Source organism: Musca autumnalis, unplaced genomic scaffold (assembly GCF_047663935.1).
Source record: "Musca autumnalis isolate F117 unplaced genomic scaffold, ASM4766393v1 scaffold_1, whole genome shotgun sequence".
NCBI classification, from domain to species: domain Eukaryota; kingdom Metazoa; phylum Arthropoda; class Insecta; order Diptera; family Muscidae; genus Musca; species Musca autumnalis.
Genome location: NW_027411644.1, coordinates 75,045,082 through 75,064,068, shown reverse-complemented (window position 1 = coordinate 75,064,068; position 18,987 = coordinate 75,045,082). Strand labels below are relative to the sequence as shown.

Below are 18,987 nucleotides of genomic sequence, written 5' to 3'. Positions count from 1 at the left end.
ATAGCCCCATAGAACGGTACCTCCGATTTCCGGTATTTTTAAGGTGTGGCCTCAATTATTCCTCCGAAATGGCTGAAATTTGGTATTTTGTCTACTTCATAAACTAAAGGAAACTAATTGAATTAAAAACTCAATACAACTTATGGTGGAGGGTATAACAAGTTCGGCCTGGCCGAATTTAACGACGTTCTAACTTGATAGTCAATTGCATATCCCAACTAATTGCGATGCAGAAAATTATAATTGACATAAGAAAAGGTAACATAAAAGCTGTTTTAAGGGCCAGCAACATGGGCCGGTTCGGCTAATATTTAATATAAAAACATGACACGTTGTACTTACGACCTTGTATTTTGCCCTTACGACTTTTTCCATCAATTAAATTTCATGATTAAATCCGTTAATGTACGCGGGTTCTGAGCTACATTGTAATCCCAAATAGTGTCCTGTTTTGTCTTCCCAAGTATTTCCTGCCCCAACTCCCTGCATCTTCTGTTTTTGTCTGCAAAACCATGTAGAATCTTCAGCATATAATGTCTTCCTGCGTTTAGAAGTTTATCATCAGAGCTTTCAGAATCACTGTGAAAACCATAGGGAACTAGACCCCATGACACCATCGTCTAATTCCATTCCAAATTCATACTGCTCTTTGTTAGCAAAAACCATGATGTCTTCTTAGTTTAATAACATTTCAATCAATTATTATTTTAGAATCATTTAATAATATAAACATTGCATTTACCCGTCCGTTAGAAGGTATTACTTTATTGAATTCAGAATACAAAACTTCTCGTTATGTGAATAAATGTCCCTAGAGAAACCACAAAATACCAGTTGATAAATTTAAGTAAGATATACGACAGTAAAAACAGTAAAAATTTTGATATATGAGGTATTTGAACACATACAGCATCCCAATTGGTATCAATGAAAAGGCCAGAAGTCCATCTTTCATAATCAGTTCGCTTATAGGGGAAAAAATATTTCAAATGTAAATTTTCGTTGCAATATAGAAATTATCAAAATTTTTGTTCAAAAGTTTGTCCCACAGGCTCCGCCAAATATCATCCGATTATCATCCAAAGTTGTAGGCTAGTTCATTGCATTGTACCCCAACCATGGATGACGTTAAACATTATATCTGAACTACATTAGCTGAAAGTATTCTTTTAAAGTATACATTTTCTTGTGGACTTACGACCTTTTCGCACTCAAATTTGTACGTTTTGTGGACTTACGACCTTTTCCGACAAGGACAAAACATATTAGAAAAACGCGACATGGTACCATTTTCTTTGTATCATACGACGTGTTTTGACTTGTACTATCATCCTGTAACAAAAACGCGATTTCTAAAAAAGTGGACTTACGACCTTTTCCGACGGAGCAGACTATATATATGTACACTCCGGTTCATCTGAATAGAACCAGCCAATATTTGTCTACAAATACCGTTATATCCGACGAAAGGAGAGGAATTGTAAATTACAATTTTGTGGACAAGTAGAGTATATAGTAGCCGATGTTTTCAATACCTAACATGTTTCACATATGCGTTCTAACGGTACTTTTTTCTCGCTTTATGAAAAAATGCCAAAATATTAGCATGTTTTAATGGTTCACCAGGATAGAACCACCCTAAGAATTTACACAAATCCTTTTTTAGATGTGGTAAACTTAAACAAAAAACTATTTATAATTATAAATAAATGCCGCTAGTGTTGATTGACAACAAATATTGTGCAAAATGTGTATTAGGGTCTTGAAATTTGATGAAAATCGAGGCTTAGAGCTCCAAAAAATATTTTTATGAAGAAGTCGGTAGAAACAATTTATAAAGACAAAATTTTGTACTGAATTATGTTCAAAATTGTCTATACTACAATAAAATTACAAAAAAGTCACATTTGATAGGTTTATGAGTCCGAAACAGAGGAAATATGGTAAAGATAATTCAAAATTCTACCTTTCCAATCCCAAAATTGATATTTTATCTCAGGAAAGTGAATGCAAATCGATGGGTTCCACCAAGTTTCGTTGGCTGTGGACATCTACAGGCCCAAACAATAAAGAAAATTCCACCGCCGAACGCTTCATGTCAACATCAAGGGTTTTGATTTAGAAGATATCGCATGACAAGGAAAGCACAGAAACATAGGCGCTATTTTTTGTGTAATAACGGATCAGAAAAATTTTTCGGTACTTATACTATAAGGAAAAGATGTGTGAACATCATAACCATCAAAATTAAACCCTGTCCTTTCGAAAAAAAAATAACGTCTGCCTTTCCCTATCGCTAAGCTGTTTCTTCACATCAAATGTCTTAGAACCTTTTCAAATTCCAAGGACTTGATGGTGAGATGGAGCGTTCGGCGGTGGAATTTTCTTTATTTTTTGGACCTGTAGATGTCCACAGCCAACGAAACTGGGTGGAACCCATCGATTTGCATTCACTTTTCCTGAGATAAAATATCAATTCAATGAGAAGACTTTGTGGTAATCTTGAAAACCTTGTGGCCTTCTGTAAGAAGAACACTATGTGGTATTCTATAAGAACACCTGGTTGTGTTCTGTAAGAAATAACTTGTGGTCTTGAAGATCTGTTAGTATTCTATAAGAAGCCCGTGGTGGTATTCTATAAAGAAGAACCTTGTGGTCTTCTCTTAGAAGCTCTGGAGTTCTTCTATAAGAAGACCTTGAGGTCTTCTATAAAAAGTCATGGTACTCCTCTGAAAAGAAGACCTGGTAGTCTTCCATAAGAAGGCTCGATATCCTACTAAAAGATTACCTTGTGATTTGCTGTAAGAAGTCCTGGTGGTCTTCTATAAGAAGTCCTGGTGGTCGTCTATAAGAAGACCTGGTAGTTTTCTATAAGAAGAAGGCCTGTTGTCTTCTATAAGAAGACCTGGTTGTCGTCTATAAGAAGACCCTATTGGTCACCTATAAAATACATGGTGGTCTTCTGTACAAGGACCTGGTGGTCTTCCATAAGAAGACATTGTGGTCTTCTACAAGGAGACTTTGTGGATTTCAATAAGGGCTTCTTGGTCTTCTATAAGAAGCTCTATGGTCTTCTATAAGAAGCCTTAGTGGTCTTCTGTAAGGAGACCTGCTGGTCCTCTATAAGGAGACTGCTGGTCCTCTATAAGAAGACCTGGTGGTTTTCCATAGAAAACCTTGGTTGTCTTCTATAAGAAGACCTGGTGTCCTCTATAAGAAGACATGGTGTTCTTCTATAAGAAGATCTGATGGTACTCTATAAGAAGACCTGCTGGTCTGTTGGGAAAGTCCTGGTGGGTATTCTTTAAACATGGCTTTTTTATTTCTTAAGAAGATTTCCAAAAAAAGTTTATATTTTCAAAACTCATTTCCCATAATCTTCCTATGGGAAAAACATCTTCGATGACTTTTTCTATAGAAAAATTTATTTTCCATGAACTTTTTTATAGGAAAAGTCATCTTCGAAGATTTTTTAATATAAGAAAAGTCATCTTCGATGACCTTTATATAAGAAAAGTCATCTTCGATGACCTTTTATATAAGAAAAGTCATCTTCGATGACCTTTTCCTTTCTTCGACGAATATTTATATCAGAAAAGGCAACTTCGATGACATTTTCTATTAGAAAAGTCAACTTCGATGACATTTTCTATAAGACAAGTCATCTTCAATGACTTTTTCTATAAGAAAAGTCAACTTCGATGAACTTTTCTATTAGCAAATTCTTCTTCGATGACCATTTCTGTAAGAAAAGTCATCTTCAATGACCTTTTCTATAAGAAAAGTCAACTCGATGACCTTTTCTATAAGAAAAGTCATCTTCGATGACGTTTTCCATAAAAAAGTTAAAATCGATGACCTTTTCTATAAGTAAAGTCAACTTCGATGACCTTTTCTATAAGATAAGTCATCTTCGATGACCTTTTCTATAAGAAGTCATCTTCGATTATCTTTCCTATCAGAAAAGTCATCTACGATGACCTTTTCTACAAGAAAAGTCTTTTCTATAAAAAAAGTCATCTTCGATGACCTTTTCCTTTCTTCGAAAAGTATTTATGTCAGATAAGTCACCTTCGATGACCTTCTTTATAAGAAAAGTCAACTTCGATGACATTTTCTATAAGACAAGTCATCGTCAATGACCTTTTCTATAAGAAAAGTCATCTTCAGTGAACTTTTCAATAAGAAAAGTAAACTTCAGTGACCTTTTCTATAAGAAAAGTCATCTTCGAAGACGTTCTGTATAAGAAGTCATCTTCGATGACCTGTTTTATAACAAAAGTCATCTTCGATGACTTTTCTATTATAAAAATTCATCTTCCATGACCTTTTCTATAGGAAAAGTCAACTTCGACGACCTTTTCTATAAGAAAAGTCATCTTCGACGACCTTTTCTATAAGAAAAGTCATCTTCGATGACATTCTCTATAAGAAGTCATCTTCGATGACCTTTTTATAACAAAAGTCATCTTTGATGACCTTTTTTATCGACGATGAACTTTTCTAAATGAAAAGACATCTTCGATGGTCTTTTCTATGGAAAGAGTCATCTTCGATGACCTTTTCTATAAGAACGATAATCTGGGAAGATCTTTTCTTTAAGAAATGTCATTTGTGATGACCTTTTCTGTAAGAAATGTCATCTGTGATGACCTTTTCTGTAATAAAAATTCATCATCGATAACCTTTTATATAGGAAAGTCATCATCGATGACGTTTTCTATAGGAAAAGTCACCTTTGAAAACCTTTTCTTCATCTTCGATTACCTTTTCTTCGTGACTTTTTCTATAAGAAAATTCATCTTCGATGACATTTTTTATAAGAAAAGTCACCTTCGATGATATTTTCTATAAGAAAAGTCATTTTCGATGAACTTTTCTATAACAAAAGTCATCTTTGATGACCTTTTCTATAAGAAGTCATCTTCGATGAATTTTTCTATAACAAAAGTCATCTTAGATGACCTTTTCTATATGAAAAGTCGTCTTCGATAACCTTTTCTACAAGTGGAAAAGTCATCTTCGATAACCTTTTCTATAAGAAAAGTCATCTTCGAAGACATTCTGTATAAGAAGTCATCTTCGATGACCTTTTTTATAACAAAAGTCATCTTCGATGACCTTTTCTATAAGAAAAGTCATCTTCGACGACTTTTTCTATTATAAAAATTCATCTTCGATTATCTTTTCTATAGGAAAAGTCAACTGCGACGACCTTTTCTATAGGAAAAGTCATCTTCGACGACCTTTTCTATAAGAAAAGTCATCTTCGATGACATTCTCTATAAGAAGTCATCTTCGATGACCGTTTTTTTAAACAAAAGTCATCTTTGATGACCTTTTCTATAAGAAGTCATCTTCGATGAATTTTTCTATAACAAAAGTCATCTTTGATGTCCTTTTCTATATGAAAAGTCGTCTTCGATAACCTTTTCTAAAAGTGGAAAAGTCATCTTCGTTAACCTTTTCTATAAGAAAAGTCATCTTCGAAGACATTCTGTAAAAGAAGTTATTTCGATGACATTTTTTATAACAAAAGTCATCTTCGATGGCATTTTCTATAAGAAAAGTCACCTTCGACGATCTTTTCTATTATAAAAATTCATCTTCGATGACCTTTTCTATAGGAAAAGTCAACTTCGACGACCTTTTCTATAGGAAAAGTCATCTTCGACGACCTTTTCTATAAGAAAAGTCATCTTCGATGACATTCTCTATAAGAAGTCATCTTTGTTGACCTTTTTTTATAACAAAAGTCATCTTTGATGACCTTTTCTTTATCGACGATGAACTTTTCTATAGGAAAATTCATCGATGATGAACTTTTCTAGATGAAAAGACATCTTCGATGGTCTTTTCTATGGAAAGAGTCATCTTCTATGACCTTTTCTATAAGAAAGTAATCTGGGATGACATTTTCTTTAAGAAATGTCATCTGTGATGATCTTTTCTGTAAGAAATGTCATCTGTGATGACCTTTTCTGTAAGAAAAGTCATCATCGGTAACCTTTTATATAGGAAAAGTCATCATCGATGACGTTTTCTATAGGAAAAGTCACCTTTGAATACCTTTTCTTCATCTTCGATTGGAAAAGTCTTCTTCGAATATCTTTTTCTATAGAAAAAGTCATATTCTCTGGAAAAAGTATTTTTCGACCCTTTTTTGTCTCTCTCTCTTCGATGACATTTTCTTAAGAAAAAGTCATCATCGAAGACTTTTCTATAGAAAAAGTTATCTTCGAAGACTTTTCTATAGAAAAAGTTATCTTCGAAGACTTTTCTATACAAAAATTCAGCTTCGATAACCTTCGGTCTAGCAAATTTCCTTTTCTCTAAGAAAAGATCTTCCGTGACCTTTTCCATAGGGAATAATTTTTCGATAACCTTTTCTATAGGACATGTCTCCTTCGATGACTTTTTCTATAGGAAATGTCATCTTTGATTAGTTTTTTTATAGAAAAAGTCATCTTCGATTGTCTTTTCTATAGAAAAATTCATCTTCTCTTCATCTACTATAGGAAAATTTTTCTTCGAAAATTCATTTTCATCCTCATAATTCATTGCTGCTACTAAAATGTTCCCCCATTCTGCATTGCATTAAACAAAGGATAAAAATAAATAAATTATGGAATACTTTTAAGGACTTCAATTCGTTGAAAACTCTGTTCTATGATATTCGGCTACTGTTGGCTTTTGACCATCTCTGTTTATTTTGATACGGGTAATATAATTTTTTCACACTTTCCACACAGGCAAAGTATATGGAGACACTTGATGCCTCTTCATTCCATTGTACCATCTTTATGCAGAAAACAAAGAGAAGAGGAGCAAACACAGGAACATCGTCCTGTAGAATAGTTTCTTATTAACACTGAAGTACCATTTGGCAGTTGTGGTCTGCAAATACAAATGTATTCTCTTTATGGTCGGTATGACTTGGCGGTGCTGTATGACTTGAGTACATGGATGGCTGGCTGGGAAGGTAACCACAGCCGTAGCATAAAACTTAGTTACTGTCGTGCCACCATCACCACCACTACCACACTCTGGCTGTATGTATGTGTGTTCGGGATTTTATGTTGTTGCTGGTATCGACATGGCTGGAAACAAACATTAATTTTGTTTAAAAGGAAATGCAAGGAGGATCTGCGTAGCACAAACACACACAGACATGCATGCATTTACGCACAAACGGGCCAGCATAAATGATATAAAGAACAGAATTATGCTTAGTGTGGTCCTGGTGGTTTACATTTCTCTTTTTCCTGATTCTCTTACCAGCATAACATATGCAATGAGTCACAGTAATGAAATTAGCAGCCATGTTGTGCAAACACAGAGAAATGTTGGTAAAAGGGATAACAAATGCAAGGGCTAGCTACTGATACCCCTAACTGGATACGAGACTCTCCCAAGTAATAAAGTAAACCAGTATGGCGAATATACTTGCATGCTTCTTTTTCTGCCTCTTCTGAAGTATGAATACCATATCCTGGTATGGTTACCACCACCACAACACACACACAGAATTTGTCCTTTTGTCTATGTGTGTGAGAGGAAATGCAATTGACTGCTGTTTGTATTTGTGTTTTAGAAAAAATGTGCATGCTTGCCTTTTGCTATTTATTTAGTTCATCACCAGAGTTAGAGACGGGGGGTAAATATACATGATAGGAAAGCTAAATTTCATGGTTTTGCGGTCAGAGTTTATTCAGGTTAAAATGCAAAGGCACATTCACTCTATTTAATTTGAACAAAGCAGGAGTGGAAAAACAACTGGGTAATGGAACAAGAGGAATGCAAAACATAAAAATGTGGTGTAGTTAACAGGGGGAAAGCGGGGGCTTTTTGTAGGCTTTGTGAGATCATATTTCTTCAGTTATGGTGTACACCACGGTAGAAGATAGAAAAAAATGAACTTTTCTATAGGAAAAGTCATCTCCGATGAACTTTTCTATAGGAAAAGTCATCTCCGATAAACTTTTCTATAGGAAAAGTCATCTCCGATGAACTTTTCTATAGGAAAAGCCATCTCCGATGAACTTTTCTATAGGAAAAGTCATCTCCGATGAACTTTTCTATACGAAAAGTCATCTCCGATGAAATTTTCTATACGAAAAGTCATCTCCGATGAACTTTTCTATACGAAAAGTCATCTCCGATGAACTTTTCTATACGAAAAGTCATCTCCGATGAACTTTTCTATACGAAAAGTCATCTCCGATGAACTTTTCTATACGAAAAGTCATCTCCGATGAACTTTTCTATACGAAAAGTCATCTCCGATGAACTTTTCTATACGAAAAGTCATCTCCGATGAACTTTTCTATACGAAAAGTCATCTCCGATGAACTTTTCTATACGAAAAGTCATCTCCGATGAACTTTTCTATACGAAAAGTCATCTCCGATGAACTTTTCTATAGGAAAAGTCATCTCCGATGAACTTTTCTATAGGAAAAGTCACCTCCGATGAACTTTTCTATAGGAAAAGTCATCTCCGATGAACTTTTCTATAGGAAAAGTCATCTCCGATGAACTTTTCTATACGAAAAGTCATCTCCGATGAACTTTTCTATAGGAAAAGTCATCTCCGATGAACTTTTCTATAGGAAAAGCCATCTCCGATGAACTTTTCTATAGGAAAAGTCATCTCCGATGAACTTTTCTATAAGAAAAGTCATCTCCGATGAACTTTTCTATAGGAAAAGTCATCTCCGATGAACTATAGGAAAAGTCATCTCCGATGAACTTTTCTATAGGAAAAGTCATCTCCGATGAACTTTTCTATAGGAAAAGTCATCTCCGATGAACTTTTCTATAGGAAAAGTCATCTCCGATGAACTTTTCTATAGGAAAAGTCATCTCCGATGAACTTTTCTATAGGAAAAGTCATCTCCGATGAACTTTTCTATAGGATGAACTTTTCTATAGGAAAAATCATCTCCGATGAACTTTTCTGTAGGAAAAGTCATCTCCGATGAACTTTTCTATACGAAAAGTCATCTCCGATGAACTTTTCTATACGAAAAGTCATCTCCGATGAACTTTTGTATACAAAAAGTCATCTCCGATGAACTTTTGTATACGAAAAGTCATCTCCGATGAACTTTTCTATAGGAAAAGTCATCTCCGATGAACTTTTCTATAGGAAAAGTCATCTCCGATGAACTTTTCTATAGGAAAAGTCATCTCCGATGAACTTTTCTATAGGAAAAGTCATCTCCGATGAACTTTTCTATAGGAAAAGTCATCTCCGATGAACTTTTCTATAGGAAAAGTCATCTCCGATGAACTTTTCTATAGGAAAAGTCATCTCCGATGAACTTTTCTATAGGAAAAGTCATCTCCGATGAACTTTTCTATAGGAAAAGTCATCTCCGATGAACTTTTCTATAGGAAAAGTCATCTCCGATGAACTTTTCTATAGGAAAAGTCATCTCCGATGAACTTTTCTATAGGAAAAGTCATCTCCGATGAACTTTTCTATAGGAAAAGTCATCTCCGATGAACTTTTCTATAGGAAAAGTCATCTCCGATGAACTTTTCTATAGGAAAAGTCATCTCCGATGAACTTTTCTATAGGAAAAGTCATCTCCGATGAACTTTTCTATAGGAAAAGTCATCTCCGATGAACTTTTCTATAGGCAAAGTCATCTCCGATGAACTTTTCTATAGGAAAAGTCATCTCCGATGAACTTTTCTATAGGAAAAGTCATCTCCGATGAACTTTTCTATAGGAAAAGTCATCTCCGATGAACTTTTCTATAGGAAAAGTCATCTCCGATGAACTTTTCTATAGGAAAAGTCATCTCCGATGAACTTTTCTATAGGAAAAGTCATCTCCGATGAACTTTTCTATAGGAAAAGTCATCTCCGATGAACTTTTCTATAGGAAAAGTCATCTCCGATGAACTTTTCTATAGGAAAAGTCATCTCCGATGAACTTTTCTATAGGGAAAGTCATCTCCGATGAACTTTTCTATAGGAAAAGTCATCTCCGATGAACTTTTCTGTAGGAAAAGTCATCTCCGATGAACTTTTCTGTAGGAAAAGTCATCTCCGATGAACTTTTCTATAGGAAAAGTCATCTCCGATGAACTTTTCTATAGGAAAAGTCATCTCCGATGAACTTTTCTATAGGAAAAGTCATCTCCGATGAACTTTTCTATAGGAAAAGTCATCTCCGATGAACATTTCTATAGGAAAAGCCATCCTCATGAACTTTTCTATAGGAAATGCCATATCCGATGAACTTTTCTATAGGAAAAGCCATCTCCGATGAACTTTTCTATAGGAAAAGTCATCTCCGATGATTTTTTCTACAGGAAAAGTCATCTCCGATGAACTTTTCTATAGGAAAAGTCATCTCCGATGAACTTTTCTATAGGAAAAGTCATCTCCGATGAACTTTTCTATAGGAAAAGTCATCTCCGATGAACTTTTCTATAGGAAAAGTCATCTCCGATGATTTTTTCTACAGGAAAATTCATCTCCGATGAACTTTTCTATAGGAAAAGTCATCTCCGATGAACTTTTCTATAGGAAAAGTCATCTCCGATGATTTTTTCTACAGGAAAAGTCATCTCCGATGAACTTTTCTATAGGAAAAGTCATCTCCGATGAACTTTTCTATAGGAAAAGTCATCTCCGATGAACTTTTCTATAGGAAAAGTCATCTCCGATGAACTTTTCTATAGGAAAAGTCATCTCCGATGAACTTTTCTATAGGAAAAGTCATCTCCGATGAACTTTTCTATAGGAAAAGTCATCTCCGATGAACTTTTCTATAGGAAAAGTCATCTCCGGTGAACTTTTCTATAGGAAAAGCCATCTCCGATGAACTTTTCTAAAGGAAAAGCATCTCCGATGAACTCTTCTATAGGAAAAGTCATCTCCGATGAACTTTTCTACAGGAAAAGTCATCTCCGATGAACTTTTCTATAAGAAAAGTCATCTCCGATGAACTTTTCTATAGGAAAAGTCATCTCCGATGAACTTTTCTATAGGAAAAGTCATCTCCGGTGAACTTTTCTATAGGAAAATTCATCTCCGATGAACTTTTCTATAGGAAAAGTCATCTCCGATGAACATTTCTATAGGAAAAGCCATCCCCATGAACTTTTCTATAGGAAATGCCATATCCGATGAACTTTTCTATAGGAAAAGCCATCTCCGATGAACTTTTCTATAGGAAAAGTCATCTCCGATGAACTTTTCTATAGGAAAAGTCATCTCCGATGATTTTTTCTACAGGAAAAGTCATCTCCGATGAACTTTTCTATAGGAAAAGTCATCTCCGATGAACTTTTCTATAGGAAAAGTCATCTCCGATGAACTTTTCTATAGGAAAAGTCATCTCCGATGAACTTTTCTATAGGAAAAGTCATCTCCGATGAACTTTTCTATAGGAAAAGTCATCTCCGATGAACTTTTCTATAGGAAAAGTCATCTCCGATGAACTTTTCTATAGGAAAAGTCATCTCCGATGAACTTTTCTATAGGAAAAGTCATCTCCGATGAACTTTTCTATAGGAAAAGTCATCTCCGATGAACTTTTCTATAGGAAAAGTCATCTCCGATGAACTTTTCTATAGGAAAAGTCATCTCCGATGAACTTTTCTATAGGAAAAGTCATCTCCGATGAACTTTTCTATAGGAAAAGTCATCTCCGATGAACTTTTCTATAGGAAAAGTCATCTCCGATGAACTTTTCTATAGGAAAAGTCATCTCCGATGAACTTTTCAATAGGAAAAGTCATCTCCGATGAACTTTTCTATAGGAAAAGTCATCTCCGATGAACTTTTCAATAGGAAAAGTCATCTCCGATGAACTTTTCTATAGGAAAAGTCATCTCCGATGAACTTTTCTATAGGAAAAGTCATCTCCGATGAACTTTTCTATAGGAAAAGTCATCTCCGATGAACTTTTCTATAGGAAAAGTCATCTCCGATGAACTTTTCTATAGGAAAAGTCATCTCCGATGAACTTTTCTATAGGAAAAGTCATCTCCGATGAACTTTTCTATAGGAAAAGTCATCTCCGGTGAACTTTTCTATAGGAAAAGCCATCTCCGATGAACTTTTCTATAGGAAAAGCCATCCCCATGAACTTTTCTATAGGAAATGCCATATCCGATGAACTTTTCTATAGGAAAAGCCATCTCCGATGAACTTTTCTATAGGAAAAGCCATCTCCGATGAACTTTTCTATAGGAAAAGCCATCTCCGATGAACTTTTCTATAGGAAATGTCATCTCCGATGAACTTTCCTATGGGAAAAGTCATCTCCGATGAACTTTTCTATAGGAAACATCTTCTCTTTGTATAAACAATTATTGAAAAAAATTGTAAAAAAACTATTTTGATATGAGAAGTCTGTTTCGAAAAAAAGAAAATTTTAATTTTGTAAATATTTTTTTTTTCGTGACAATTGAATTTCTCGACAACTGAATTTTCGTGACAATTGAACTTTCCAATTTTTAACCAGCATCCCATATTATAAAAACTATGCTACCTAAAACTTAAAGTAACTCCCGTTCTGTGCTCTGCCGACTCTTTAACAACTCAAAACAATGACAAAACTTGCAACAGCTTGAAAATATAAATGGATTTTTCATGTAGCAATTGTTTCTCATTATTTTCATTGTCTTAATGTGTGTGGCTCACTAATACACATTTTTTAAATTTATAACTCAAAATATGAACTGGATTAATCAAATTTTTATAAAAATTTAAAAAAAGTATGTGTAAGCTTGTTTTACAATAACAAGGATATGCTTAAGACAATATCAATTCCTCAAGCTTGTTTTACAATTACAAGGATAAGCTTACAAACAAGGGTTCCGTTTCAATTATTCTATAATTATGACATAAGCTTTTAACAGCAAATTTCTCAAGACTTTTATAAGCTTAAGGCTTATGTTGGTAAGGTTATTATAATATAATTCTCAAGCATTTTTGGTATGTTGGGATGGCTCTCACACAATGACACCCCCGAATGTATGCAAGAGAAAAATATGTTGCCTAACATTGTTCTAACCGAACCAAAAATATATTTGGAATAATATTTTAACAGTAAGTTTTGTCTGGATTCTGAACGTATTTCTAATTTATTTTTTAGAGGTTTATATGGTATCTGTGGTAGTATAACACAGATTTGCTCCCAGTTTTATTTTTAAATTTTTTTGATTTCCGCGATAATAAAAACAAATTTTAGAAATTATGGTGCATCTACGGATGGATATCAAATTCTGTAACTGATGTATGCATGCATAACATTTTCTCAATACAACAAATAAGAAATTGTAAAATATTTTGTCATCCTAAGAGAATAAACAACTGCTATAACTTTTGCGCGCGTCGTTCAATTTTGTGAACACGAACTGGTTTGAAACCAGAATTTTTTCCTTAACCTATACATCAAAAATCGTAGATGTGCTCGCAAAAAAATTTCTAAATTTTTTTCAAATGGAATTGTTAAGAAAATTTGGGTTTTACCATATACCCTCGTTAGCATAAATGCTGAAGGTATAAAAATGGTAAAACCTACGAAAATATCATAAAGGCCAATCTTGCAGAAAATTTTTACAGCTAAAACATTTGCTCTAATCACATTTCAATAGGACTTGTGGTCTCCAAGCAAAATCGTGAAAACCTAAAAAACACTGAAAATGTGAACTTTGATCGCAATTAATTTCAAAAGCGTTCTGGCAATTTTTTCTCATCTATGAACATTGTAGTTTCAGAATCCACAAAAACTTCCTAGGTGTAAGCACCTTCGATTTAAAGTTGGTTCAGACACACCGTGATGTTAGACAGTAGTTCCTTTATCTAACTGTTACATTGATATAATATGCATCAAGTGAGAGGTCAAGTGTTGGTTTTCAAATTTAGTTTTCGTAAGTTGTCCGAATAATCCGCCAGAAATGAAATTACTGATATAAAATTTAATTTGGATACTTTTCCCACAAAAGTTATGGTCCATTGCCCAAAAACAGGGTTTAAAAGCATTGCAACAAATAAACAAAATAAAGAGAAAGTCAAAGAACAAGTAAATGGTCATAAAGCCAATAAACCTAAAGAAGAAAAAACATATCTAAAGTATACATTGGGTGCCACCGTGGTGCAATGGTATGCACACCCGCCTTGCACACATAAGGTCGTGGGTTCGATTCCCCGGCCAGTCAACATCAAAACCATTTTCAACGGTGGCAAAATGCCCCTCAGTAATGTTGGCGACATTTCCTGAGTATTTCAGCCATGTAAAACTTCTCTACAAAAGTGGTGTCTTAGACACGCCGTTCGGACTCGGCGATAAACTGTAGGTCCCATATCATTGATCTAATATGAATCGGGGTGCACTCATTGATATGAGAGAAGTCTCCCTTGTCCCTTATGGAATGTTTGTGGAACAATTATATATATATATATAAAGTATACATTAGGACGGCTCAAAAACTACAAAGTTTTTTTTTTTTTGAAACACCTTACCCCTAATTTTTTCCATTTGATCCAAAAACCTTGTATATGTAATTTTATGGTGATCGGTTAACGTTTATCCGTGTCACCAGAGGAATCTTTATTTCCATAGTGATTTGTATGGGGCCAAATGTGAATTTTCACGAAAATTCTCAACAATCCGCATTTATGGTCAAATCGATGAAATTTTTTTACCAGTTCATTGTTGTGGCTAGAAAACCAATCCTACAAAAAATTGTGAAAATCGGATCAGATTTCGATATACCCTACAAATCTGATCCGATTTTCACAATTTTTCTAGGATTAGTTTTTTAGCCTCCACAATGAACTGGTAAAAATGTTCATCGGTTAGACCATAAATGTGGAGTTTAGAGAATTTTTTTTAAATGCACCTTTGGCCCCATACAAATTACTATGGAGATAAATATCCCTCTGGTGGCACGGCTTAACGTTAACCGATCGCCATAAAATGTCATATATAAGGTTATTGGATCAAATGGAAAAAAATTACCTCAAAAAACTTTGTGGTTTGTTGGATTATAAGTATATGTGTGTTGGATGGGTGTATTGAAACATTTACCGCCTATTTATGTGTGCGCATGAAACACCCCCAAACTTTAGTTTTGGAAATATTATTTCTTTGCTTTTGCTTCAAAACAAAAATACAAATTTGAAAAACACACTCGATTTTGGTAGTATATCTCACGATTTCATTTTCTTATCGACATCCATAAGGAGGCTGTTATTGTGTGTATGTAGTACATATAAAGTAAACAAAAGTAAATGAAAAACAAATTTCCAAAATTTTTAACAAACACAAATTTTGATTTCTTACTGCATGAAGCCTCATTGGAACCGTCTGAACAATCTTTGCTCTGATCGCGCATCCAGGCCAGGGGTGAACATGTTTTTATTTCTGAAAAAAAAAATCAAAGAAATTTGTTTTTAATTTAGATTAATTTTAATATACGAATTAAAAAACATATGTGTGGTGGTTCAAAAAGGTAAAACAACATTTAAAACAAAAAAAAAAGGACTTCAACTCATTTAAAAACCTAAAAAAATACAAAAATATATTTCTAAATGAAAAGGGAAACTTCTAATATAAGGGAATTTAAAAAAAATTGTTTTTATTTTTTAGGTTGACTTTTTATACTACTTGATAGAGGTTTAGAGCAATTGCAGTTATGTGGGCTTTTCCCTGTAATTTTGGCAATTTTATCTGTAGATTCAAAGGGTACCACGTTATTTTAATTTCACTTCAAATCATTTTTAATATTTGTTCATTATATATTTTGTCGTAAATATAAAATTCGCTTTGTAATCATTTTACTTTGTGCCTAAAATGTCATTGACAAAGTAAGCACTATTATCTATAACACTGCTCAACAAAATTGAAAAATTTGAATGTTTCAGACGAAGTTGCAGTTGTTTCTAGATGAAATCGGCGAGTTATTTTCAAATCCTATGACTTCCCCCGATGACGTAATCTCAGCTTAAAATACTCAAAATAAGCAATTTTTACAAGGTCCGTCGTATATTTTCTATATTTTTTTGATATATACTCACCAAAACTACTTCAAAAACGATTTGTATCGAGCGTACAACATCTCCTTAATATATTAATGTTGAAAAACCCACAAAAAATATTTGTTTGTATCCGAAAATAACGAAAGTCTGGGTTAAACTCGTAAAAACCGATTTTGAGCTATATCTCAAAAACAAGAGCTGATGGAGAAAAACCGGAACCGGATTTGAAAATAACTCGCCAATTTCATCTAGAAACAACTGCAACTTCGGTTGAAACAAAAGTCCTGTTGACCAGTGTAATTATTGTTCATTGCGATTTATTTTCCCAGTCATTTGCTTTAATAAATATTTGTGCTTTTTATGACATTACTTTTCTACACCTATTTGCAATTTATGTAATGGCGTTGATAATTAAAAGCAATTAAAATAATTTTATTATCTTTAATTTTGTAAAATACTGCTTTAATTGGATCAGCAGCGGCAGCAGCAGCATCATTATATTTGGGTATAGGTATGCATATGTTTGTAATTAGGTTTTATGAGTGTATGTGTGAAGCATTAAGAAAGATAAACAGGATTATTGGAAAAATATAATAATAAAATAGAATGTTGAAAATGTTCTTTAAGCATAATTACCAATGCTAATTTTATTTATTTGCATGAGGTTCAATTCAAAGAGCATTAAACGTAAATAAAAACGGGTGTTGTTGAGGTATTGTTTGTGGGTATGGCAAAAACCTCCTTTAATGGATCTAACATAAAATGGGGCTATCAAATTGCAGAAGGTTCAAGATGATTTTACGTTCACCTATGAGAACGATAAAAGTCTTGGGTTTAGGGATTGGGCTAGTAACTCACCCTTAGAAAAAAAAAAACACAATAAAAAACTCTTAAATATTGACGACCTCTGAGTATCTTAGGGAAAAAAACACAATAAAAAACTCTCAAATATTGACGACCTCTGAATATCTTTGGAGGCCTATGATATTCGAATATGCACCGTTGATGGAGATGCGGATAGGAAATGCACCTAATGAGGAATTACTGTATGTAATAACTCCAATCAAACAATTAAAAAAGTCTCAATCGGCTTTGCCCCCAGAGATATACCCTCAGCGATTGACATAATGAGAAGGAACAAATCCCGAATAGTTTGTTTTTTCAAAACACGACTGTTGTAATGACTACTGCGAAATCTATTCAAAATAAAGCCTAAAAATTATTTGCGTACAGGTCTCAACCTCTTTGTAAGCTTAAAGGTCTGTACTTTTGTAGGGAAGGTACGAAAATAGTGCGCCGATATAAGTTTTCACCAGTATTTACGATGTGCAAAGATTGGACATACTCCGGGACTTCCTTTAAGAGACATTTTGGTTGGTGGCCGTACGGTCTTTAAAGCTCCGTTAGAATGGACATACTCCCGATTATAACATGTGCCCCGAGGACTACATGCTGTATTTTTGTTTTTAAATGGTTTTATTTAGCTCACCCCGTTTGTTTTATTTATTATTCTTGGGTCAAATTTAGTAATTCAAATTTCACCCTCTTCCTGTCAACCGATTAATCTGAAATTTTGTATACACTTTGGATTTTGGTGACAATACAATTATGTTTATTCATTATCATTATAAATTCAAGATGGCCGCCGCTACAAAATGGCGGATAACGTAGGTTTTATCAATCCCATCAATATGGGTATCAAATGAAAGGGCTCAGCAAGCAGAATACAATATACTATAAAAAATTGAAATCCAAGATGGCGGCCGCTACAAAATGGCAGATAACGTAGGTTTTATCAATCCCATCAATACGGGTATCAAATGAAAGGGCTCAACAAGCAGAATACAATATACTATAAAAAATTTAAATCCAAGATGTCGGCCGCTACAAAATGGCGGATAACGTAGGTTTTATCAATCCCATCAATATGGGTATCAAATGAAAGTGCTCAACCAGTAGAATACAATGTACTATATAAAATTAAAATCCAAGATGGCTGCCTCTACAAAATGGCGGATAACTTAGGTTTTATCATTCCCATCAACATGGGTATCAAATGAAAGGTCTCAACAAGTATAATACAATTTACTATGCAGAATTGAAATCTAAGATGGCCGCCGCTACCAAATGGCTGATAACAATTTTTTATCAATCGCACCAATATGGGTATCAAATAAAAGGGCTTGACAAGAAGAATACAGTGCACTATACAATCTCAATATTTAAGATGGGCGCAGCCACTAAATGGCGTATAATTAAGATTTAAATTTAGAAATTGAATCTGTAATTTAGGTATCTGATTAATCCAGCCTGAATCCACCACCCAAGTCAAGATTTTTTATCGTGTTGAGGACTGTGTGGCGTTAGGGTGGCTAAAAATGATACGTCGTTAGCGGTACACCACCAAAGTTAAGGTGAAAGGTTAAAACGCGCCGAGAACTGTATGGCATTAGGGTGGATAAAAATGATATGTCGTTAGCGTTTTCCCCTCAAGACTCAGGCGCATCTTGTTGTACATAGCCTTGCCCCTTTATTGGACCTCTGGGGGGGGTCGACCGTTTAAATGTCCATTACTCGTGGGAACAAAATGGTAAAAAAATATAAAATATACAAACACAAATATGTAAAACAGAAACTGCAACACAACGTAAACGAAGGCTTCAAAAAACGGAAGAAAAGTATAAAGCAAAACGAGCTAAAGAAAGTGAAGGTGATAGAAATAGTCGATTACAGAAACGGCGGGAACAATTAGCGTCAAAACACCTGAGCAATATGAGGCCAGGTTAAAAAAGCAACGTCAGCGATATACACAAATGACGGCGTCAGAAACGCCTGAAGAATATGAAGCCAGGTTAACAAAGCAATGTGAGCGATACACACAGATGATAGCGTCAGGAACACCTGAAGAATATGAAGCCAGGTTAACAAAACAACGGGAGCGATACACACAGATGTGTGTTGCCTTTAATACTATCAT

General features: G+C 34.4%; 1 protein-coding gene across 1 annotated transcript in view; it reads right to left on the bottom strand.

Annotated features, from left to right (window-relative positions):
• LOC141390184 (uncharacterized) overlaps nucleotides 1–18,987 on the bottom strand; it is a 526,207-nt gene that overhangs the window by 57,365 nt on the left and 449,855 nt on the right. The window contains exon 4 of the mRNA XM_073962943.1: nucleotides 15,316–15,396. Coding sequence (XP_073819044.1) covers nucleotides 15,316–15,396 — 81 coding nt within the window. The remainder of the gene's footprint in view (nucleotides 1–15,315; nucleotides 15,397–18,987) is intronic.